This window comes from Lacerta agilis, chromosome 13, assembly GCF_009819535.1.
Source record: "Lacerta agilis isolate rLacAgi1 chromosome 13, rLacAgi1.pri, whole genome shotgun sequence".
NCBI lineage: Eukaryota > Metazoa > Chordata > Lepidosauria > Squamata > Lacertidae > Lacerta > Lacerta agilis.
In genome coordinates this window covers 8659492-8685160 of record NC_046324.1, presented here as the reverse complement: position 1 = coordinate 8685160, position 25669 = coordinate 8659492, and the positions used below count along the sequence as shown (strand labels likewise).

At 46.2% G+C, this 25669-nt stretch overlaps 1 protein-coding gene across 1 annotated transcript; it reads left to right on the top strand.

Annotated features, from left to right (window-relative positions):
* The first annotated feature begins 1009 nt into the window (after nt 1–1009).
* LOC117056885 (mucin-6-like) lies at nt 1010–24145 on the top strand. Its single transcript, XM_033167579.1, has 13 exons — nt 1010–1075; nt 6857–10881; nt 11522–11580; nt 13353–13513; nt 14452–14576; nt 16940–16998; nt 17741–17877; nt 17980–18104; nt 18617–18675; nt 19054–19208; nt 21077–21186; nt 22858–23005; nt 23472–24145. Coding segments are annotated over exons 2-13 (5148 nt in total). The 5' UTR covers nt 1010–1075; nt 6857–6873; the 3' UTR covers nt 23474–24145.
* Nucleotides 24146–25669: the final 1524 nt, after the last annotated feature.

Below are 25669 nucleotides of genomic sequence, written 5' to 3'. Positions count from 1 at the left end.
TACTCTTGGTATCTGAAGAAGTGTGCATGCACACGAAAGCTCATACCAAGAACAAACTTAGTTGGTCTCTAAGGTGCTACTGGAAGGAATTCTTTATTTTATTTTGTTCTTACTCTGTTACGCGTATGTTCTGTTACAGTGCCTCTGTTGTGATGGTTTTGCAACCCGCATGTTGCTTTTTCAATACCAAAGTTTCAAGGCGGTTTACAGGCGCTTTTTGGGAAGACAGGAGCACACCAAAACGTACCTGGCTCCTCTTCCTCCTCATGAGTAAAACCTGCTCAGACAGCCGGGGAGGCGTCAGCACCAGAAAAAAAGACGACCCGCCGGGTGGCCGCGATTGTTTTGCAAAACCTTTGTTGAGATCGGTCCTCCTTTGGCTTGGAGGCGATTATCTCCTGCAAAAAGGTGTTAATTGGGCTTGCAACCTGAAGCAGGCATTGGGTTTCTGGGAAATCTCAGTCTCCGCCCCTCAAAGGACAAATGCAATAACAGGAGGCGCGGAGGAGCAGGCTGGGGTGCAAGTCTTCTTTTCTGTGCTTGGATTCGTTCCTTGCAGGTAAGAAAACGGCGGCGGCGGCGGCGGCGGCTTCCATGAAATGGGTCGAGGGGAGCGAACAGGTGACCTGATTTGCTCTAGTCCTGTCTCAAGAACCCTCTCTTCCCAATCTGCTTCCCCTTCTAATAATAACTATAATAAATGAAGGGCGACGATGGTCTGCAGTTTAATGCTGTGCCGTCGTTGAACTGGGCTGCATTGCCCTTATCTTTTTAACGGGTTGGGGTGGGGGTGGTAGAGGAATATTCCAAGTCAATGAACAAGCTGGCAAATGCAAACTCCTTGCCAAGCCTGGTCCAGAGAGATGCAGCTTCTACAAATCGCGGGGTAAGGGGTGCGAGGTTCAAATCTCCCACTCAACTGGGTAAAGGATTGTTGGAAATTTGCTTCTCGGCCTAACCTACCTCACAGGGTTGTTGCGAACTGAGGAAGGAGGACAAGCATCTGGACATGAGCTCTTTTGGAAGACTGGAGCACACCAAAACATACCTGGCTCCTCTTCCTCCTACACTGAAGGTTAGGACCCGCACTTGCCTTGCAATTGTAGAAAAAATTGGGGTTCCCTTTTGCAGGGCACACCTTTGTTCTTTTCTCAACAAGAAAATAAAGATCTTCCTGGCTTTCCTTCTACTGGTTCCTGCTTCCATCCATTCTTTCACCCATCATGGACTTAGGGGACTCCGAGACTCTTGGGGAGTTGGGCAGCTAAAGCCAATCTCAGTTGTTTCTGCAATTGCTAGGGACAATGAATGCCAAGCTTCGAAAGCCTTGATGGGTCTCCTGCTACCATCTCCTCACCTTCTTCCTTCTTTCCAACTTTTGTTTGCTATAGGTTGGTTTGTGAGCCACAATGTTCTAACTTAGAGGCGGTATCTAAATGTATTTGGACTACAACTGCCATCTGCTTCTGTTGCCAGGATCAGTGGTCAGGGATGATGGGATTTGCTGGAGGGAACCACATTGGCCACTGCTGTTGAAGATGGGGCATCTGGGCCTGAGATATGTTGGGCTCCCGTCATCCTTGACCATGGTTCTTGCTGCTGGGAGTAGGATCTGGTAACATCTGGAGGGCAAGGGTTGAAGCTGGCCTGCCACAAGGTGCTTTAAGGCTGGGTACAGAGTGTTGGCTGGATGGGATCCTTTGTGTGAAACAAAGAAGGAAGCCAGCTAGCCAGAATTGATGGGGAATTTGGATGAGGGCAAACACACACACACACACACACACACACACACAAGCAAAAGGGAGAACAAGGTCCTTTTTGGTTCTTGAGCCTAATATTTGCACAAACTTTGTACTATCCTGTAAATTGGTGCATGAACTGTATCAGCTTAAGTCTGTATTTGCATGATTTGGTGTGCTTGTATGGAGGGCTGGATTAACCAGTAAGCAAATTAAAAGCACGTGGTTAGGGCATCAAGGGAAAGGGGGTACTCCAGAAATTTTCCATTGCCAGATTTACCATGGACTAGATGGTGCAGCTGAACAAAAATAAACATTATTTATAGAAATACAGAAAAATAAACTTTATTTTCCATCTTACTGTAGGTTTTGCTTCATTTTGAAAAACAAAATTTTATTTTACGATTTATTATTGTTTATATTTTGAATTGGATATCTATGCCCCCCTCAAATCTTTTAAGTACTTAGGGCAGGTATAGACAAACTCGGCCCTTCAGGTGTTTTGGGACTACAACTCCCATCATCCCTAGCTAACAGGACCATTGGTCAGGGATGATGGGAATTGTAGTCCCAAAACATCTGGAGGGCCAAGTTTGCCTGTGCCTGATTTAGGGCCTCTAAAGGTCTTAATCCAGCCCTGCCTGTATGCCCTAAATAAATCCTGCCGGCGTGAGCCCTACTCTAGCCTTTTGCCTTCCTATGTGTTGGGAGTCTTCCCCCATCCCCCCCCCCCCGTCCCCACCCCAATTTCATTGTGTCAGTCTGCAGGGTGCTTCCTTTTTTAATATATATATATATTTAATAATTTTTTAAAAATAATTCCCCCCCCCCAAGGCAGCAAAAGCAGAGACACATCGAATAGTGCTATAGTATTTGTACTGCGCTTATTCAAGTTTCCGAAAGTGCCCCACATGCTTTGTTCTGGCTGCCATCCTGCTAACAACTCTTAATGATTATCCTTCTCCTGACTCCATATTGTAGATGGAGGGATCTGAGGCTGAGAGCACCTTGCTTCAAAGAGCTCCTGGTGGACAGCAGATTTGAGCCAGGGAATTTGAGCCATGCGTTTTATTCGTTTTTTTTAAAAAAATTAATTTTTTTTTGACATTTACAATAGTCAAACAACCAAAACAAAAAGAGAATTCCATAAATTCCCATGGACTTCCCTCCTCCCTTTTGTGGATTCTTATGTTAACCCCCCCCCTGCATCTTCTCTATTATTCCAACTTTATTAAATCTCCATTATAACCATAGTCCGATGTTCAACTCCAAGTATCATTCCAATCCTACTGATAATTTTAATTCTTTACTATGATTTTTAAAGACAAATAATGTATTTTCCCCATCCCTTATTAAAATTTTGGTCTTCCTGATTCCTAATTCTTCCGGTCATTTTTGTTATTTTGGCATAGTCCATCAATTTAATCTTCCATTCTTCTAGGGACTCTGTTTTCCCTGGGCAGCTGTGGGCACATACATAAATAGTCTCTTCTGGTTCTTTGGTATTCTGGCACCTAGAATTCTTAGAAGAAAAGATTCAGGTTTTTTTTTTTAAAGAAAAATTTATTTTAAACATTTTTTCCAGTTCATTATTATCATCTCCCAAAATTCTTTTGCTACCTTACAAGTCCACCACTTGTGGTAAAAGGTGCCTTTTTGTTCTTCTTACATTCCCAGCATGTATTTGACCTTGCTTTATACATTTTAGCTAATTTGCTAGGAGTTAAATACCAGCGATACATCATTCTCATATACCGGCAATTTTCTTTCAGAGTATAACATACTGTAAACTTTAAATCCCAGTTCCATCACCTCTCCCGTGCTGCAAGTTGTCTATTATGTCCAAAGTCCCTCGCCCAGTGTATCATAACTGATTTGACCTGTTTGACTTTAGTATGCCATTCTAATACTAATTTATACATTTTAGAAAGCAATTTAGTCCTATTTTCTAACAGCTCTTTTTTCAGATTTAGAGGTTTCATTAGAAAAGCCTTTCTTTTTGTCCATCTTACAGATACCATTAAGCTGATGGTATTGTAACCGATAAGTTAATAGTCCTCTTATATCTTCAGACCTCTTTAATTTTAATTCTATGTTCAACTTCCATTAATAATTCCTTATCAGTTGCTCAGTTATTTCTCTCTCTCTTTTTTAAGGGAGATATCACCTCCAGTAGGGAAAGTCACCATGGTGTTTTTTTGTTCTAATAAGGTCAGGCGTTTTAAACAGTGCATCATGTCAGCTTTTCATTAGGTCGCTAACTAGAAATGGCAGGCATCCATTTGCCTCATCTTCAAATAGTGTGATTAATAAAGCATTATTTGGTGTCAATGCCATTAGTGCATATAGAATGGAGGTAGTCTGATGGGGAACTGTGGTCTTGCAGAGTTAATCCTTCTCATTGAGGGATGTTTTAGAGCAGGGGTCAGCAAACTTTTTCCGCAGGGGGCCAGTCCACTGTCCCTCAGACCTTGTGGAGGGCCGGACTATCTATCTATCTATCTATCTATCTATCTATCTATGTTGTTGTTCAGTTGTATCCGACTCTTCGTGACCCCATGGACCAGAGCACGGCAGGTATGCCTATCCTCCACTGCCTCCTGCAGTTTGGCCAAACTCATGCCAGTCGCCTCGAGAACACTGTCCAACCATCTCATCCTCTGTCGTCCCCTTCTCCTTGTGCCCCCCATCTTTCCCAACATCAGGGTCTTTTCCAGGGAGTCTTCTCTTCTCATGAGGTGGCCAAAGTACTGGAGCCTCAACTTCAGGATCTGTCCTTCCAGTGAGCACTCAGGGCTGATTTCTTTAAGGATGGATAAGTTTGATCTTTTTGCAGTCCATGGCACTCTCAAGAGTCTCCTCCAGCACCATAATTCAAAAGCATCTATTCTTCGGCGATCAGCTCTCCACCTGGAGAAGGAACTGGCAAGCCACTTCAGTGTCCATGCCAAGAAAACTCCATGGACAAAGACAATAGGGCCCCCCCCCCTCTCTCTCTCTCTCTCACACACACACACACACACAACTCCATGTACAAAGACAATAGGCATCACACACACACACACACACACACACACACACACATATATCTGCTAGGGGAGCAAGTAGTCCTACTCCCGATCCCACCCCAGCCACCTTCTCGGTTTCCTGCCTGCCTCATTCGCCGAAGGGCTGGCGGCAGTGGCATGAAACGGGCTTCCTCCCCGCCTAGAGAAAGAAGGTGCTGTGCTTACCTTCCCAGGGGCTGCTGCCGCCACCACCGCTGCTGCTGCTTCTCGTGAAGCGGGTAGGCAGAGTGAACTCATCCACTCTGCTCTCTGGCCCACAGGAGCACCAGGGCAGCGGCGGGAGGAAGAGTCCAAGTGGTGGCTCTGCCAATCAAACGCCGCGCCTGGTTTACCTCAGTGCGGCGTGGGGGACATCTCTGCCAATCAAACACCGCTGAGGTAAACCAGCGCGGTGTTTGATTGGTAGAGCCGCCGCCGCTTGGCCTCTTCCTCCCATTGCCATTGCCAGGAGTCTTGGCTTTGCAGTGGATTCCAGCTTCGTGGTGCGAGCCGGATTTATGACCCAGGTGGGCCTGATCCTGCCCGGGGGGCGTAGTTTGGCAACCCCTGGTTTAGTAAATAGTAGCTGAGGGCCCACCCTACAACTTTAATGGCTTGCTCATGGTTGCATGTGGGCAAGCCCTCAGAATGCAGGTTTTGCCCTTTAAGTCTAGAACAGTGTTTCCCAAACTCGGGTCTTCAGCTGTTTTTGGACTACAACTCCCATCATCCCTAGCTAGCAGTACCTAGTAGTCAGGGATGATGGGAATTGTAGTCCCAAAACAGCTGGAGACCCAAGTTTGGAAAACAGTGGTCCAGAAGAACTTGAGGAGGTAGTTGTAATATCTTGTGATGAGGAAGAACTGTTCCTTGAAGCAGCAGCTCTCTGGGATTTCAGATGGGGGTCTCTCCTAGGCCTACCTGCAATGCTGGGGATTGAACCTTCCACATGCCAAGTAGATGCTCTACCACCCTTTCCCCAAGTATGCTATGGCCTTGGCTGTCACTTCATGTTTGTGGGTGTGCAATTTAGATTGGGGGAAACTAGACGGGTCCCATTTGGTCAGGGGTGGGGAACTTGTGGCTCTCCAGATGTTGTTGGGCTGCAGCTCCCATCATTCCTGATCGCTGACCATGCTGGCTGGGATTGGTGGGAGTCCAGCAAAATCTGGAGAGCCAGAGGGAGCTGTCTTATTCCAACCTTGCACTTAAGTACATGCTTAGTAGAAATGGGTGACTAGGAACTGCATGTAGGCGAGTGAGCAGGCTGGCATAGCATGGATGGAGCGCTCCATCCATCTTCTGTGTTTGGCATAGAAATCTAATGGGCTTCTAGAAGAGGAAAGTCCTCTCCTGTTCTGACTAGTCATTTTTTTAAAAAAATCTATCCTGCCTTTCTTCCAAGGAGCCCAAGGTGGCATATATGTGGATCTCCCTCCACCCCCCATTTTAGCATCACAACCTCTGAGAGGTAAGTTGGACTGGGAGACAGTGACAGGTTTGAGGTCACCTAGTGAGCTTCCTGGTTGAGTGGGAGTTTGAACCATTGTCTCCTAGGTTCTAATCCAGTGCTCTGACCCAGGATTTCCAAAACCTGGATCTCTAGCTAATACTTTTGGACTACAATTCCCATCATCCCTGACCACTGGTCTTGGTGGCTAGGGATGATTGGAGTTGGGTTTCCAGCTGTTTTTGAACTACAAGTTTGGGAAACCCTATTCTAACCACTGCTTCACACTGGCTTTTATGAGTGGGCAGAGCTGGTGTCCTGGTCCCTTGGCCCATTCACACAATTCACCCCATATTCTAAAATGATGGGGAGTATGCTTTTAAAATCCAATTTAATGAGCCTTTCTCCCATGGAGAACAGATGTTGCTGCCATCCAAAGTAAGGTGCATGGTCAGCAGAGAGGCTTCTCAGTGATGGCACCCATCTGCAGAATCCCTTGCATGGGTGGTGCTGTTTTGGCTACATAATGCGGCTCCTTATTAGCCTATAGGATTTATAATTTAGGTGAACTACTGTTCTCATACTTTTTTCTGATTAAATAAATCATCTCTTCCTTCCAGTTCACAGCCAAGCAACCATGATGGGGGTTTTTATGATGAGTCAAACAACAGGACCACTTGGTGGCAAACTGGCCCCTTCCGGAAGCTCAAGTAAATCCAGGAGAACATCCTCATGCTGTAATTTGGGTTTGGCAACAACTGCCCAAAGACAGACATGGCAAACTGTCTTGTCCATCATTCCTCTTCTTTTTGCCAGCACCGCTGCTTATAACGAAAGCTATTTAGCTGCAACTTACCAGACTCCACCTGGCACAAGACCAGGGTCTTCAGATTCCTTGCCTTTCCAGAACGTTACTGATGGGCAGCAGTTGACTAGGCAAGACTTGCAAAATTGGTCTGACAGTGGCCAGCCACGTTTTCCTGCTACAGGGAGAGATCTATATACTTCAAACTTATTGGCCAGCACGGCTGGCACTGTTGACTGGTCCTTTGTTGCAAATACCCAGTGGGATTCAAGTAATGTCTCTGGAAATATAGAGTTAAACATTAGTGAGCAAGGACCCCTGAATATTGGCTCCACTGTCTTGAAGATGGACCAGAACAGTTCTAATGTTCTGGAGCTTGCAACTTCACTCACACCTGATTCTACAAGCATTTCTCTTAAGCTTGCTTCTAAGGGGGTTGAGCAGCTAGAAATTACCACGGCACCTCCGTCCCTCATATCGCAAGCAGTAGGAATCGAAAAAATGGAGACTGCTTACACCATAAGGGTGACTCCTACATTGTCCCCAGTATTGTCTCTTCCAGACATGAGTAGCTCCTTGCAGTTGGATCCAAATACAACACACCAGCATGCACCTGCTTTCCGAAATACAGCTGCTACAGATCAGCCAACTGCTGCTGGCACGGTGGTCTTAACTTCAAGAAACCCACTTGCTCTGGAGCACATCCCCAGGGTTGCGCAGGGCCTACGTGAAACGTCTTCAACTGAAATGGTCTACAAAACCAGTATAAGTAGGATAATGGCCGAGTATGCTGGCACAGCTACTTCTCCACATAGTGACTTCCTCAGTGACCAGTACAGGAAGACACTGCATACCAGTCATCAAGATTCGATGACCTCTTCTGTTGGAACAACTCCTCCTGGAACCAGTCATCAAGATTCGATGACCTCTTCTGTTGGAACAACTCCTCCTGGAACCAGTCATCAAGATTCGATGACCTCTTCTGTTGGAACAACTCCTCCTGGAACCAGTCATCAAGATTCGATGACCTCTTCTGTTGGAACAACTCCTCCTGGAACCACTAATATAGGGATGAAATTTCTCCACCCAAGCAGTGGGCATGCATCCCATAGTTCTCTGGCTTCCACGCTGCACACTCCTGCCAATACCTTGCCTGGCCCTTCTTCACACTCTTCTGGTGCAAGTTCACACAAGGCTGACTCTGAGCCGACAATTGTGTCCAATGGCCAGAAACTTGATACCACTGAATCAGTGAGTAGAGGGCCCCCTGCAGCTGTTCCTGTAACTTTGTCCCCGTCTTCCCTCTGGCCCTCACTTAGTCATTCAAATGAAGCTTTGCCAGCTGTTACTTTACCCGCTTTTACAACTTTGGCAGGCTCCACAGGCTCTAGAAAGTCCAGAGGGTTTCCCACTCCGCAGCAGCCCGAACTCCTAAGCACTGGATTTTCTCCACATAGACCTATCCCCACGACTACAGAGTCTCCTTATGTGTCTTCACTGTCGGCTGCCGCTGATGGAGCCCATGTCAATCCAGAGAACTACACTGAGATCCCTCTGAATTCTGTCTTCCCTTATTGGGAGGGTAAGGGCACAATCCCACCCATCCATAGCTTACCATCTACAGCTGATCTGACTAGCTCCTCAAGCCAACCAACCATGACAGAGTCCACCATGAACAGGTCCCTGTGGTCCAAAGCTAGAAATCCTACTTTACCCATTTCTCATAGTTTGACAGCAGAGTCTTCTGCTGATGTGGCACATGGCAGTGTTAACAAGCTGACTTTGGAGACTACTACACATATTCCTCATTCATCGGCAGATGGGGAGGCAGCGTTCAGCCTTTCTCTTGCAACTATGTCACTCGGCCTTGGCACTCATGCAGAAACTGGCCTGTCTGTTGGGTCCCAGAGTTCTCGGATGAAAGAGCAGGTCACACCTCTGCCGCCATCTCTTAGTACTACCGAAGAGGACTCTTTAGCCACTCTTGGGGTGATAAGCACTTCTGCAGGCGAAGAAGCTAGGCTGGACTTGAAGGAAGATCCCTCACATGTACCACAGGAGCTTATTGGTTTCAGTGAGGTCTCTACACATGGCACCATCTCAAACAGCAAAAGTGGCATGACCAACTTTGGCATTACCACCTCACCCTGGCAAGTTTCAAGTTCTTCACTTGGCACATTGCATGCTGGGGATGCTGAAACAGGATATAATGTTAGTCCACTGGAAGGTGTAACCAACACTGCTAGTTACAGGGAGCAGATGGCTGAGCCCCATAAAATAACTGCTGCTGCTCAACTGATGCCTATGTTCTCCTCGGAGGTCCCAGTGATGGCTTTAGGAGGTACTCCAGCTGAAGACTTGGTCTTTAGCTTAACTTCTGCAGAGTCCCCAGTTCAGCTGACAGATGAGCACTATGCTTTGCCCAGGAGGAGGAGTGGGTCGATGCCAACTCCTCCTCCAAATTCTACCTCTCTTGTGACGTCAAGGGTTGTGTCCAAGGAACCTTCTGAGCCAGAGACTCTAACCATGTCCTTGACCACAAAGATGGCTAATGATTCCATTGTACATACATTTACAGCAAGAAGTGACTCTATGCGCCTCTCTAGCCCACACCTAGAAACAGCAGAGGCTACCCTGCCAAATAGAGATGTTTCTGATGGAATGGTACATGTTGATCTCTCTACAGGAGATGCTACAACCAGGTCTGCAGAAGAATTTCTCAGTGTGACTTCCCAGGGATGGAAGCTTGCCATTCCAACGTCATCTCATGCCACAGCTTCACACGGAAACATAACAGAATCAGGAAGATTTTCGGTCATTCCAACACGTGGGTCTGTATCTACAAGCTTTATCTCAATGGGCTCCTCTAGGAGTAGCGTTCCCGAGTCAATTTTGAAGATAAATGATGAGGCTACTGAGGGCCTAATGAGCAGGTGGAAAGAGCAGGGGACACCTACCAACACAATGCTGCCTGTTGCGTCCACTGCAGAAGCATGGACACATGATTTGAAAGCCATCGCTTCTTCTCAAACAGCAGCTAACACTACAGATACACTTTTGCCTACAAGGGCCTCTGAGGTTGACTTCAGTGCCTCTGCTGTAGCAACTACACTGGGGACCATACTAGGATATAAGATCACAGATGCCTTTACTGCAGCTGTCCCACAAGTAGTTAGCACAATGGCTTTGCACACTGGCAGCTCAGGGGTTGAAAGTTCCACTGCCTCTCAAGGCCCTGCATATCTGTCTTTCCCAGAGAGCACATCTCCTGCATATCTGTCTCTCCTAGAGAGCACATCTACCCAGGCTGTCCCTGTGTCATCTGTTACAACAGATCTGCTGACTAGCCCAAGAATTCTTCCTGGTGAGTTGACAAGAGCAGCTTGCAGGAATGCCCCTTGTACAGTGAGCACCATCCCAGCATCTTTCACTCTGTCTCAAGGTGCATCAACTCAGATTCCTACTACTACCCAAGCACTCTTGACTAGAAAGCTTTTGGTTACTCCACTGGGGTCAACAGATGCCATGAAGAATGGGGCCAGTGTGGTTCTCGGCACCACGGAGACTAGCCCTGAGCACATAATAAGCACAACTACACAAATGGTGTCTGGAAACCAAAAGGGCAACACTCCAAAACAGCCAGTGTCAAAGTTCAAGGCTCCATCACTGAGCCAGTTCACCAGGAAGGAGAGTTTGACCTGGAGAACATCTACACCACCTGTTCTGGCTGTGCATAATCTGCCTCTGTGGTTCCGTCTCATTGGAATTGATTATGAAGAATCCTTGGAGAACAAGTCTTCTCAAAGCTACAAGAAGCTGGAGAAAGAAGTAAAGTTGACCGTAAGTATTCTAGACAAATTTTTTTAACACCACCACACCTGTTTAACTGACATTGGATCAGATTTTGGTGCACTTTTGACATCATCATTGTGGTAATCTGCCCTTCCAGCGCTTTGTCCTACAGGATTGTTGGTGGTGGGCCCTCTATCCATGGGTGAGGCCAACTCTAGGAGTCTGTACTATTCTTTTTATCCCACTTGAGTTAATTACTTGCACAGTTGTACAGCAGATCTGCAACTTACGTGCATTTAACTTGCACACACTTAGCTTTACGCACTTGGCAATTAATTTTTGTTAAGAGGGCCAGAAAGCCTACTGTACAACTATAACATCTACACTTGTTGATCTTCTCTCTTTGTGCTCTGGCTCTTCTGAAATTGGCAAGTGGCCCCTGGAAAATTGCATAGGAGGGAATGTCCCCCTTGGACTGAAAAAGGTTCTCCACCCCCGCTGTTAAGGAGAAAACATCATTGTTATGTGTCTGGTCCACTTTGTCTCTTGCTGTCCAGGAAGAGCAAACTCTGAGCTTCATCCCATGGCATCTCCATCTGCATGTTTGTTCTGTGGGAACTCTGCATTCCAAATGTTCTTCTGGGCAAACAGTCCCTGCACAATAAGCATCTCTGTGTTCTGCTTTCAGTTAAACAAGATGCTATCTACCTATGAGACCTTTCTTCAAGCAAACGTTCTCCATTTCTTGTAAGTGACTCTTTATCGACCGCTCTGTTGTGTTTCCAGAGAGAGAAAGCTTGGCCTGTTCAGAAAGTTTCATGTCTTTCATGTCTTGAGCATTGTCAAAACATTGCTTAGCTGTGAATTTAGGATTCACCTTCATTGTAGAAAAAGACCTTTTTTTGAGGTGCACTTCAAGCTGAGAGAAAGAGAGAGCTCATTCATTCCTCATCCATGTCTGTTGACTTGACCTACACTCTTCAGCAGGTCTCTGCTCTACATTTCATGAAGTAGCCTACCACTTTAAACACTCGTAGCTTCTCACAAAGAATCCTGGGAATCCAATTGTTAAGGATGCAGTGAGATGTTTGGAGACCCCTCTGCCCCTCATTGAGCTACAATTCCAAGAGGGCTTGATTGAACTGCAGCAAGGTGAGGGGAAGAGGGATCTCCTAACCACTCTCAACGCCCATAACAAATGACAGTTCCCAGAATTCTTTGGGGGAGGGGGAAATCACAACTGTATTAAGTAATACATTATTGCTTGCAGTGTATAGCGCAGGTAGGTCTTCACCACCAATGCGCCTGTGAATTACCGCCAAATACTATTGGGTGGTTTGGAAATGCAAGTGGCACCAAGACATGGAGTATCTGAACCAGACTTTCTCACTCAGATACTGCTGGATTGCACCTCCAGTCAGCCTTGACCATTGTCCACACTGGCTTGGCTGATGGGAGCTGCAGTTCAAAACATTTGGAGGGGCACCAGATCTAAGCAGAGGAAGACGAATAGAGGAAGCCCATGCCTACAAGCTCCATCCTAACAGTCACCATTCAATGGGGAAGTCTCCATCTTCTCATTCAGCTGAAAAGGCATAGAGTTCTCCCAAAGTTGGGGAGCTTGCATGATGGGAAGAGTCTATAAATGAATGAATGAATGAATGAATAAATATGAATGATGAATTAATGAATCAGATAAGTGCTGGAAGTGCAAAGAGGTGGAGGGAATGTTCTTTCATATGTGGTGGACATGTACAAAGGTAAAAGAGTATAGGGAAATGATTTATAATGAATTGAAAAAAGGTTTAAAATTACTCCCCCCCCCAAAAGATTCCTTTTTGTTGGGGATAACCCAGACTGAAATCCCCAGGTGTCAGAAAAAAGTTATTTATGTATTCCACTACTGCGGCCCGTGTTTTGTTAGCCCCCAAAAGGAAAACGAGCGAAGTCCCAACTAAAGAAGAACGGCAACTTAAGCTGACAGAATATGCACAACTTGCAGACTTAACATATAGAATAAGAGAACAAGAAGAACATACGTTTAGAGAAATATATGGGGGGATATTGTGTGTACTTGAAAACGTTGGCAGCATTAAGATCAATTCAACAGTGTAAACAAGTTTTGATGGATGCAACAATGGAATACTGAATGGTTTAGTTTTTGTAAAATGTGCAGGGATTTATGATATGCAAAATGAACTATGGAAAGAGAAGAATGGAAGTCATCGATATTTTAAGAATGTTTAAATGAGTATTTTAATGGGAACACTCCAGGGCCCCATTTCCTCCTGGCATTCTGAGAATGCATGGAGGCCAAAACTTTGCTCTCCAAGTAGAGTTTAAAACGGTTAGTCATAGCATGTCATCCCAACCTTCCTTTTTTAGGAACAGGGGATCATATTGATCAATTTGATGGCACTCCAGAAGCTGGTGGATTCTTTCCTCCTTGCAATGGGGCTATGCTAGGAGGTCTACTAGAGGTGGCCAAATACATGGTGGTTGTTCCGGCTTCTCCACAGGAATGGCTCTGTGATCGCTGAGGCTGTGGCTGTGTTCCAGGCTGGAGGCCCTGTTCCCACACCCTCGGACGTCATCCGTACAATTGTCACAGAGGTGGAGAGGCGGGAAATGGACACCTTCTTTGGCTGGAGGGTGGATGTGAAATCTCTTCAGTCAAACGGTGAGCTTTGTTGGAATATCTGAAAGCCATGATAAAGACAAGGAGGATCTGGAAGTTGCAACAGCTATGATTGCTGCAGCCAGACTAGTCATAGCAAGAAACTGGAAATCTGATAAAGCATTTGACATCTTATAATGGTATATATGGGATGTAGCATAGTTGACACAATATGTGTATTATATAGACGAGTGATTGAAGGACGTGTGGCAAATGAATTTACTGAAAAAAGAAATAGTAATGGTTGAATATTGGAACAACTACAGTATGTTCAGCCTTATATTAACAGTATGAGGCCAGTTTACTTGCAAGATAGCTGTATACCATATTTGCCCACTCAAGCGCTTTGTTATGCTACATGTGCACTGTAATACTTGCTTTGCAAGTATTTTAGTTGTGTGCATGGTCTCTCTTTTACACTCACAACAGTCCTGTAGGGTAGATTTGGCGGGGAGAGTGCCTGCCCAAGGTCAGCTCTGTGACTGAGTAGGGGTTTTTAACCCAGGTCTCTACTCCAGTTCTCTCTCTAACACACACACACACACACACACACACACACTGTCTCAAGATCAACTGTCTGTACTATATATTTAAAGAAGATGAATAAATTAGGTTAATTTGGATATGCAGAAGATATTAAAAATAATTTTAAGGAGCCGCAGAAAGAGGGGGAAGTCAAAATTTAAAATGTCAACACAATTGTAAAATTAGTGAAATGTATAAAAATTAGTGAAATGTACAAACCTGTAAAGTATAAATAATTTTTTTTTTAAAAAAATTAACTGTCTATACAGCAGTAATAGCCGTCAGTTGATAAGCTAGAGGAGGGAGGAAGAAAGCAAGCATGTTCCTTTTTTCCATTAATAATTATAAAACAGATCAAAAGCATTAGAAATAAAAGCAATTATCATTAATTGCTATGTCCCTTGAATGTTAACTAGGGTTCAGCTGGAAAAACCTAGAACCAGAGAAGCTGGCTGTATCGTTCACTGTTCTGGGGCTGGGATCTTCAGCATCATTTGATGGCATGATGAACTTGGAACATATGGAAAAGCTAAGACGCAAGGTAATTTGGGGTGTTTGTGTGAAAGGCCCTTTGGCTTCAGGTGTGTGAGACTTAACATCTGGAAGATGCTGTCCTCCTTGCGAGTTAGTTCCAATAATTCTTTGACTTTTCTCATCCTTATAGCTAAATCAGATGTAGTTTGGTGGCTGTGTGGTGTAGAGAGCCAGTGTGGTGTAGTGGTTAAGAGTGGTAGTCTCGTAATCTGGTGAACCGGGTTCGCGTCTCCACTCCCCCACATGCAGCTGCTGGGTGACCTTGGGCTAGTCACACTTCTCTGAAGTCTCTCAGCCCCACTCACCTCACAGAGTGTTTGTTGTGGGGGAGGAAGGGAAAGGAGAAATGTTAGCCGCTTTGAGACTCCTTCGGGTAGTGAAAAGCGGGATATCAAATCCAAACTCTTCTTCTTCTTCTTCTTCTTGTAGCAATGTAGCCCAATCTTTTAAGAGTGGCCGACACATCCAGCTTAAGCTTATTGGTGCTGGTGACAACTCCTCACTTAGAAAACCGACCCGCCCCCCCTTACCCACAATAGCTCTCAACCCTGGTTTTAGTGAATTGCAAGCCACCTAAAAATACCAGATGGGAGCAAAAGGCAGGGGAAAGGAGTGCAAGTTAAAAGTAAAGAATCAATCGCAGCTAATGAAGTTTTGTAGGAAGTGCTTTGGGTTGCTTGTCATCTGTGGTGTTGAAGAATCCCGGAAGTCATGTCTAGAGCAGTGAGGGGGAATCTGCAGTCTCAAAAGTTAGGAGGATCACAGCTTCCACCATCCCTGACCATCAGCCAGGCTGTCTGGGGCCAATGGGAGCTGGGAATTGAAACATAATCTCTTGGGCACCTGCTCCTGATCTAGAGGGAAGTACATAGTTGGCATGCCACCAAAGAGGAGGCTCTCTCTAGCTGGAACCTGCCTAACCTCCACAAGTAACGCAACCTGCTGAAAATATTGCATATAATATCTAATTTTATCTCCACACTGGGGTGAACAATATAGTAAAATACAGTGATACTCAACAACTCTGTCACACAAATACATATAAAGATTATAACAAATATACAAAAAGGAACCCAATGCGTATGGATCCCATAAAATGAAATAAGAAGTCCATAAGGTGCTGTATAAGTCCATAAGGTTTTTGTATAACAAATACACAAAAAGGAACCCATACGCATTGGGTTCCTTTTTGTATATTGGTTATAATCTTTATATGTATTCATGTGACAGAGTTGTTGAGTATCCCTGTATTTTACTATCTTGTTCACCCTGGTGTGGAGATAAAATTAGATATTATATGCAATATTTTCAGCAGGTTACGTTTGTTGTGGTTTACGCTTGAGCTGTACGTAACCTAGGTTTGTTGTTGGATTGTTTGACCTCCACAAGTGGCAGCATCTGAGAAGGCCTTCAAATGGATGAATGGGCAAGTTCACCTGGAGTCAGGTGCTGCTTTTACATACCGTGGTCTCAGGTCTTGCCTTCATTGGGAAGCAAAGGAGGACGTGGCTTGAATGGGTTTGGGAACATTCCTGTCTTACCTCTTTGCACTGGTGGAGAAAGAGGGGGCGGGGGGAGTGCCCCCACCCCCGGCAGCGCGATCCCGGTGGGGTTCCATTGCGTCTGCCCCCCGCCTGCGCTGGGCGCCCCGCCCCGCCTGCTCTCCACCCCTGGTGCCAGAGCATGAAGCTCCGCCACTGCCTCTTTGTGGGTCCCAAGTGCCTTCAAAACTCCAGCCTGTGTGTTTGGTCTTTCCCCTTCTTCCTGCTTCAGCCAGCATCTTGCTCCCATCTCTTTTTACTTCCCCTGTTCCCGCCCTTGTTCACTCCCTGCATCTCTGCTTGTTCCTCCTCCATTTCATGCTTCCTTACACATTCCCACTGCCTCCCCATTCTCCCTTCACTTAGTGAAGGGAGATCCACACCCAATGTATCTCTCATCCCACCGTTATCCTCTGCTGGGCTGAGCAGTGCTGTGTCCTCAGCATGGCTTCTCCGCTTTATCCTTTCCAGTCCAACTGGCTCACCTTCCAGCTGAACTACCAACGCTGTGGCGCATGGTAGAGGAATCTCCCCCAAGCTCTGCTCGCAGGGTTCTTGTGGCCTCATCTTTCCCTTGTTTGACATGGAAACCCTAAGCTCTGCTAAGCATAAGACTCTTACTGTAATCTAATCTCAGGGTCATTGGTTCAAACCACACATTGGGCAAAGAGATTCCCACATTGCAGAGGGTTGGACTAGATGACCCTAGGTGTCCCTTCTGACTTTACAATTCTCTGAATCTGTCTAGTGGTGATGGCTCTAGCTTTGAAGTTTAACATCTGCACGCTGATGAATTATGAGTAAGAACAACATTGACTTTTGTCTGTAGGTGTTCCTGTTGCTTGGAACTCAGTACACAGTGCAGAATATCTCTCTTAATCAAGTCAGGTATGTACATGAGTTAGTCTCTTTTAGGGGCTGGGCCGTGGTGCTGTTGGGCAGCTTACAAGCACCTGCTTCTGTTTTGTGTCCTAGTGGGAAGGATCCACTCCTGAAGAAGGTAAATCTGTGGTCATGGCATCTCCTATACTAGATTTGTACTGGCTCAAGCAAACAGCTTGTATCTCAGCAAAGCTTCATAATGGGGAAAGGGGAACCTGCGATCCTCAGTGTTGGACTACAACTCCCATCTGCCCAGGCCAGCATAGCCAATGGTTGGGACTTGTAGTCTGGCAACATTTTGGATGCTTTCACAGGTTCCTCTTCCCTACTTTATAATCTGAACCTTAGAAAGTGCTGGTGTATACTTTTTGTGCTGGAGGTATGAGCTATCTAGTACCTAAATGCCTAGGCTGGTCAAAACTGGATAACCTACCCCTGGTTGTAGCATTGGTGTGCACTGATGGAACCTTTGGACCTGACTAGGAATAAAATGCTTTTCACCAGTAACTTGTTGCTTGAGGAGGACCTCAAAGACCTCTATGATTGGGTGCCTGATCAAAACCAATTCCAAGTATTTAAACAGTCAACGTTGTTAACATGTTTGGCCAGGTGCCTGCTTAATAATAATGTTATTATTTATACCCCACCCATCTGGCTGGGTTGCTTAGGGTGTATTGTAGCACCACTTGGGGGTGGGTAGGGATACCCTCTTATGTGCACAGGGTAACACAACTTCTGTTGCTTGCAGATATAGCCAAGGTGGTGTCGATATTAATGGAGAGGTCTATATTGATACCAATGCTCATGTGGACATTGGCTGGGCTCTAAAAGCACTGATGGGGCTTAGAAACTACTCTGTGGACCTCACGTCTCTCTCCATCAATGGTCAGTAGCCGCTCTCCTTCTGGCTTGCTTTTAGGGAGGATGATGGGCAGTAGGTGGGAAGCTTAATTCTCTGCTCCTAACCCCCATGCCTTCTGCTTCCAGGGTCACGCCTAAGTCTCCAGGTCTTCCCAGTGTCTTTCTTGGTAACCAACAGGATATTCAATGAGAGAATGATGGATCGTTCTTCTGTAGAGCACCAGAACCTTGCCAGGGATATATCTGATGTGGTAGGCATGAGACGTTAATGCAAGCAAAACGTTAATGGTTGGTAGGGTCTCTAATACAAGGATAGGGGACCTCCAGCTCATAAGCTGGATGTGGCCCTTCAGACCTCTCTCTATCTGGCCCTTCAACTCTCACTAGCCCCATTCCATCCTGCCCTCCAAAGACACATTCCAGATAGGCAAAACACTTGAACTGCTGCTCTAACAACAGCAAGGGATGTAAGATCGAATTGCTTGAAGGAGCAGGAAACCACTGGAAGATGAAAAGGGATGTAACTGGCCATCTATGGGGCAGGGAAGTATTGAGGATATTCAAGCAGGCAAGAGGCTGGCAAGGCCACAAAAGGCTCAAAGGCAAAGCAAGGTGTTTGTGCAGGATCTAGTTGCTTGCAGGAAGCCAGTGAAGGAATTTAAGCTTTATGATCTCCTAGGATTTTGAGTACTGATTCACAGAGCAAGTGACCAACTGTAAACATCTATTATTATTATTGTTGTTGTTGTTGTTGTTATTCCAGCTAATGCATATTCTAGGGAAGTACAAAAACCTCCTGCAAGTGGCAATCCGAGACATCACGTAAGTAATTCTGTCTAGATTTTCACTTCCTCTAATACAGACTAGGCACTGAAAGCTGAAACTCATAGGTGAGTCTTTTTTTCATTTGCAAAACCTGCGCAACCGTTTAACCTAGGAAAACTGGGCTTGTTTTTTAAAGGCTAAGTTTATCTCTTTTAAAACCAAGGTGACTCTCCCACTAGCTGCGTCTCTTATTGTGTGAAGCTAAATAAATTGGTGGGCTTTTCTTTTTACCCCTCTTCCAAAAATTATAAGTTTGCCTGGCCTGCGCCTTCTTCACAACTGGGAATTTAGCCAAGTTTCTGCACTAGGGTGGTGCTGAAAACTCGGTTCCTTCAGGTTCCTATCCTTAAGCCTATCTCTTTGCCCTGACTGCAGCGGTGGATCCCTGATATGCCATGGAGATGTGATATTCCAGCACCCAGCTCCAACAAGCAAGGATGTCCTACAGACGCTCGCTCTTTCAGTTGGCCCGAAGGATTATCTGGACTCCTCAAATCTCCAAGTGGACCCATTCTCCTTTACTGTAGCAGGTATGCCAGTATAAGGTTCAGAAAGGGGCCTTAAAGGGAAAGCCAAGCACACACCCCTGTGGAATGAACTTGGGGCAGTTTCAAATTCCACCCATCCTAAGATTTGCTCACAATAGCCTACAGGTATTTAAGACTGCTGCCACCACCCTGCTTGTAGTAGCAAAGCAGGGCTCCTGGAGCATGAATCTTGAGTCTGGGGACCAAATGCACTTCTCTGGCCCTCAAAACGCCCCCAGATGTGTCTCACCTGCAGGGATGTACTGTTGAGGGTACCAGGGGGCAATTTCTGAAGGGATGCAAACCAGGCTCCCCAATGCAGCTGACTCCTCTCCGCTCACTAAGGGCCTTGTCAGCCAGCCAGGCTTCCCTCTGTGCAAGGGGGTAGGCAGTTCAGCGTGACCCCACTTTGCTCTGGTGTGCAGTGGCGTAGGAAGGGCGGGGCGTAGGGGGCGCTCCACCCCGGCTTCAAGGGGAGGGTGGTGACACTCCCCGGCCCCTCCCCCGCCACCCAGCACCCCGTCTGTGCTTCTTTACGGACGGTGCTTGTACCCTCTGCATGGCACATGCTCCTGCTCACCCCGGGCACCAGCAACCAATGCTATGCTGCTGGCTACCTGACTAGAATGTATCCTTGGAGGATCGAGGTGTGTGTATGTGTGTTTGCGCGCACACAAACTAGCCTTTTGTCCTCATTGCTCTGCCCGCTTTTACCTCTGGCCCCACCCACCATTGGAATTTGGGCCTTTGAAGATTGTCCAGAAGGAAATGTGGTCCTCAGGTTGAAAGGTCCCCAGCCCCTGTCCTGGAGTCCAGGGCAACAGCTTCTGGGGGAGGTATCTGGGCTGGCTAGAGGGCCTGAGATCAAAGGGTTTGTCTTGCCTAACAGGTCGGCTTGCTCTGATCTGTTATTATTATTTAATTGAATTTATATACCGCCCTATACCCAGGGGTCTCAGGGTGGTTCACAGAATAAAATCAAGATATAAAACCACAAAACACATAATAAAAACAACAACCCAATAGCCCCCTTCCCCCAACCCCACATTTTAAAAGGGCATAGGGTGTAAATCAGATCAACCAAAGTCCTGGTTAAAAAGGAATGTTTTCGCCTGGCGCCTGAAGGTGTATAATGAAGGCACCAGGCGAACCTCCCTAGGGAGAGCATTCCACAGCAGAGATGACCCCGTTTTTGTGTTGCTGCCCTCTGGACCACGAGGAGGAGCCACACAAAGGAGGGCCTCAGAGGATGATCTCAGGGTCTGGACCGGTTCATATGGAAAGAGGCGGCCCTTGAGGTATTGTGGTCCTGAGCCGTTTAAGGCTTTATAGGTCAAAACCAGCACTTTGAATTGGGCCCGGAAACTAATTGGTAGCCAGTGCAGTCGGACCAGGATCGGTGTCATATGCTCAAACCGTCTTGCTCCGGTGAGCAACCTGGCCGCTGAATTCTGCACTAGCTGAAGTTTCTGAACTGTCTTCAGAGGCAGCCCTACGTGTAACACATTGCAGTAATCTAATCTTGAGGTTACCAGAGCATAGACAATAGTAGTTAGGCTATCCTCGTCCAGATAGGGGCGTAGCTGAGCCACCAGCCGAAGCTGATGGAAGGTACTCTGAGCCACTGAGGCCACCTGAGCCTCGAGTGACAGCAAAGGATCCAGGAGTTACCCCCAAGCTACAAACCCGCTCCTTCAGAGGAACTGTAACCCCATCTGAAGCTGGACCAATAAAGCACTTCTGAATTATAATCTGCTTTCTCCCTCTGCAATTAGCAGTGGGTGGTGGATGATGAACTTCCTAGATGAACTTCTAGGAACCATCCAACTCAATGGTTCTGTGACTTCTCTTCATTTTAAATATTTATTTAGGTGATGGGCTGGAGCCTCCCGTTACACATCGAGGTGTCCCTGGCTATGTGGTGGCCATCATTGTGCTCTGTGTCCTTGCACTAGTTGCTCTTCCTATCCTGGCTCTGCTGGTAAGTATCTCATATGAACCATACAATCATTCTTTTTTGTATCGCACTTGCCCCCTGTAAGGGTTCTGGCTTTGTCTTGCCCCTGATCAGCATTTCTCAAACTTGGGTCTCCATCCAGCTGGTTTTGGACCACAACTCCCATCATCCCCAACTAACAGGACCCCAGTGGTCAGGGATGATGGGAACTGTAGTTCAAAACAGCTGGAGACCCAAGTTTAAAAAACACTGCCCTAGTTAAAGAGCATCTCCTTCCCTGTGCCCCAATCAGAACCAGGGTAAGAATAGGCGACAATGCTCAATGGGTGAAGGCAGATCCTGCTATTCAGTTTTCCCCTTAGGCAGCTGACCTGATGGCAGTTGGAGTGCCCCCCAAGCCAGGTGGGAGCTTGATGGAGTTCTCTTCCTCCCTCACCCATGCCAGGAATCATTTTTTATATCACAAAATGTTTTTGATGTTTCCTTCTGAGTCTGGCATGTAGAAGGCAAATTGTGCTGAAAATAAGGCTCTTGAGCAAACTGCAAGACAGAGGTGCAGAACCTGGTCTGGACAGAGGGCCAGATCTTTTTCTCCTCTGTGCCTCACTGGCCAGTGCCACCCATCCAATATGTGGGTGGTGCTGTGGTCTAAACCACTGAGCCTCTTGAGCTTGCCGATCGGAAGGTCGGTGGTTTGAATCTGCGCAACGGGGTGAGCTCCTGTTGCTCTGTCCCAGCTCCTGCCAACCTAGCAGTTCGAAAGCATGCCAGTGCAAGTAGATAAATAGGTACTGCTGCAGTGGGAAGGTAAATGGCTTTTCTGTGCACTCTGGCTTCTGTCATGGTATCCCGTTGCACCAGAAGTGGTTTAGTCATGCTGGCCACATGACCTGGAAACCTGTCTGTGGACAAACACCGGCTCCTTTGGCCTGAAAGTGAGATGAGCACTGCACTCCATAGTCATCTTTGACTGGACTTAAGTATCCAAGGGTCCCTTAACCTTTTAGCTTCACCCAACTGTCAGTCACCTGATGGCACAGGGACATCCAGTGATGATCACCAAGACTTCAGAGCATAGCACAGGCCTATCCGCTGGTGGGCAATCACTTGAATCCTGGTTTCTGCAGGGATTGCCCATGCAAGGTTGGAAGACCTGTGGCTGTCCTCTCTCCATCAGTCCCAGCCAGTGTGGTCAATGGTCCGGGGACAAGAGATTTAGTTCAGCAACACCTTGGAGAGCACCCAACTAGCACCCCTGGTCTACCGGCAGAATATGGATTGGTAAAGCACTAAATGCTTAATCTTGTATTAGGAGAGATCTTCAGGTTGTAGGACTAGATCAGGGGTCAGCAACCTTTTTCAGCCGTGGGCCGGTCCACCGTCCCTCAGACCATGTGGTGGGCTGGACTATATTTTTTTGGCGGAAATGAACGAATTCCTATGCCCCAGAAATAACCCAGAGATGCATTTTAAATTAAAGCACACGTTCTACTCATGTAAAAACATGCTGATTCCCAGACCATTCATGGGCCAGATTGAGAAGGCTATTGGGCCGCATCTGGCCCACGGGCCTTAGGTTGCCTACCCCTGGACTAGATGATCCACAGGGTCCCTTCCAACTCTACAGTTCTATTATTGTAACTGGCAGCTTGCTAGGCTACAGTCTCTTAACCAGCTCTACTAACTTCTCCTAAGCGAAAGGTGCTTGGCCGGAGAGACAAGATTATTATCAACAGGGGGCGTGACCATGAAACGGGCGTGGAGACATTTGAACTAGATAACCCAGGATTCCACCCAACTCGGGATGAGGTATACTCCAGACTGTCAGAACATATGGAAAAATGTGAGTGTGCAGCCAGCTCTAAAGGAGTTGTAAGTTCCCCAAACTGGCCTTTGAAGAATCTAGAAATCTTTGGTATTTTGGTTATATGGCACTACATGCCTTGGATTTTTTTTTTTATTTTATTTGGCAGGGGGAGAAGGGACAAGGGCTTCTGCCATGAAAATAACTTATTTGTGCATTGCCAAAGCACAACATCTGAATTGGCAGTGTGCTGTTAACTGAATATACTAACCAAGGCACAGTCTTTCCTTTTTAGGAGCAGAGTACATCAGGCTTTCATGCTTCTGAATAAAAACAAAATAATTTGTGAAGACACACTTTCTTGATGTAGCCTAGATTTTTTAAATTCTAGCAGATTAGAAAGGTTGAAATAGTGATGGGGGATTTCAGTGTGTCCAGCATTGAAAGTCTCCCATTTCACGGGCTTCTGGAGTTGACAGCGATCTGTTTTGCCTTTTGCCCACAGGATGGTGCCAGATGCTCTTACTCTTCTACAAAATCACTCGACAAGAAGAATCAAAGGCTTGGGATGAAGATGGGATGTTTTCATACCATCTGAGTTGGGGGCCTTTTTGTCTACTGATGAGAACGGTGTCTGAGCCAGAGCGGCGGAGGATGCAGGAAGGCGTCAACCGGTGACTGGTCATAAGAAGAAGAAACGCAAATACCGATCTCAGCGCAAAATTGCCGCATAATGTCTCGAACAGAGGGATGTGGAAGCAATGAAACTTTAAAAAAAAAGAGGGGAGTGTGTAATGGCTTCCCTTTGTAAATGCCACAGTTGATTTCCTGGGCATCTCTTTAAAACTAGAATTAAGGTTTTAATGCCAGCAGAGGCAAATGGTCCAGAACGAGAGTGCAAGGCTGGTTGTGTTCTGTAGCTCTTGAGGAAAGGTGGCCCCAGAACTTAAGCACACAGGTCAAAAGATTTATTACACCTTTCCCTTGTGCCCATGCTTGAGGCCTTCATTGTAAAGGTCTCTCCTCCCGAACTAGCAAAGCAGTCTCGTATTTTTTTTATGGCTAAGCTGATCTTTTATGTATGTCTTTAAAACATTTCTTATTACTTTGTATGTCTAGGCCATAGAAGCTAGTTTTTTTTGTTTGTTTTTCCTGATCAGATCTTGGTAGGATAAGAACTCAAGGTGTGTTAGGGTGGGGGGGGGGGAGGGGGGTAGGCAGATTTTTTTTTGGCGGGGGGGGCAGATAGAGCCCTGGGTATATCTGATGGTAACAGTCGCTCTTGAACAACCCACAGAATTGGAAGTTCTGAACACACCTCTCTTTTGAGAGTATGTGCCCCTTTGCTGCTATTCCTCCAGATTTGTGCAGAACCCGGGCGGTTTCTATATCATGAGGAGTTTGAGAGGGGCCTTTGGTTTGGATTTCTAGCTAGAATGTCACAAGGGTGAAATTGATACAGACTGCCAGTGATTCCCAAAGAGTCAACTTGTTATAACATGCATTTCAGCAGCCCACCTTGGGATCCAAAATATTTTATTAGCAGATGCACTAATTTCCAGGTGAGATCTTTAGCTTCAATTTTGCTACTGTATGTTTAACTGCAGCAATCTGGTTCTTTCGGTAGCTTTGAGGAAGATGTCTGTCCCTGGCTTCACACGTTTGCTAACTGAGGTGTCTTATGTCTGTATTTTTTGAATGTCTCGTTTAAACTGGGAGTGGGGCACCTCTGGCCCTCCAGAGGTTCTTGGACTCCAACTTCCATCAGCCCGAGCCAGCATGGCCAATGGTCAGGGATGATGGGAGTTGTAGTCCATCCATATCTGGAGGGCCACAGGTTCCCTGCCTCTGGTTTAAAAGGCCCCTCCTGAGGAAATGCAGTTATCTTCTGCTCACATTGCCTTTCCAAGGCAGCATCAGTTTTTACCTCATTTTTGCTTTTATCCCTGGCAAATGGTTTCCCCCTCTGAATCACTTGGCAGAAGTGCCTTTGTTTTAAAGTAATTATGTTGAACCTGGTTAGTAAACACAATATACTTCCTCCCCTTGGGTTCATTGCCATTATTTCCAAAGAATGAAGTTATGTATTAAAATATAGTTCTGAATAAACTGTAACAACTTTTTTTTTCTTTTGGAAGCCTGTCTTTGTTGGGTATGTTGGGAGAGAATTCTGCTCAAAATGCTGGAGTGTTGCTGCTAGTGTGGCTATGAAACACTGCTGAATTAGATGCAGCAGTGGTGTGGGGTTAAGACAGCTTCGTATGTTCATAATATTTTTTTCCCCTACCAGTAGAAGCTCCATGAGAAGGCACCATGCTGACTACGCCATGGCTTTTCTCTAGGATATAGCAAAAATAAGCCTTTTATAAAAGAAAATAAAACAAGAGAGCACATAATGTGTAACGCCCGGGATCCCTGACCATTGGCCGTCCTTGCTGAGACTGAATTGGGAAGACTGTACCAACTGGAGACCACAGGTTTCCCAATCCTGCTCTAACTTTCATTTGTATCAGCCAGCAGTAAATCACAGCATGCGAGTTGGAGTTAACCCTTTATTATCAAAAACACGATCGATATAGGAGTGTCAGGCCTAATGAGCACAGCAACTCCTCTCCGGTAGGTCTTGCCCCGATGAAAGGTAAAAAAGGTAAAGGACCCCTGGACGGTTAAGTCCAGTCAAAGGCAACTATGGGGTTTTGGCGC

Bases quoted from the DNA above. Each gene is read 5' to 3' on its own strand.
- LOC117056885 (XM_033167579.1), top strand. From the start codon at position 6,874: ATGATGGGGGTTTTTATGATGAGTCAAACAACAGGACCACTTGGTGGC. The intron at 10,882-11,521 runs GTAAGTATTCTA...TTCTGCTTTCAG, and splicing joins AGAAAGAAGTAAAGTTGACC to TTAAACAAGATGCTATCTAC. The intron at 11,581-13,352 runs GTAAGTGACTCT...GCTTCTCCACAG, and splicing joins GCAAACGTTCTCCATTTCTT to GAATGGCTCTGTGATCGCTG.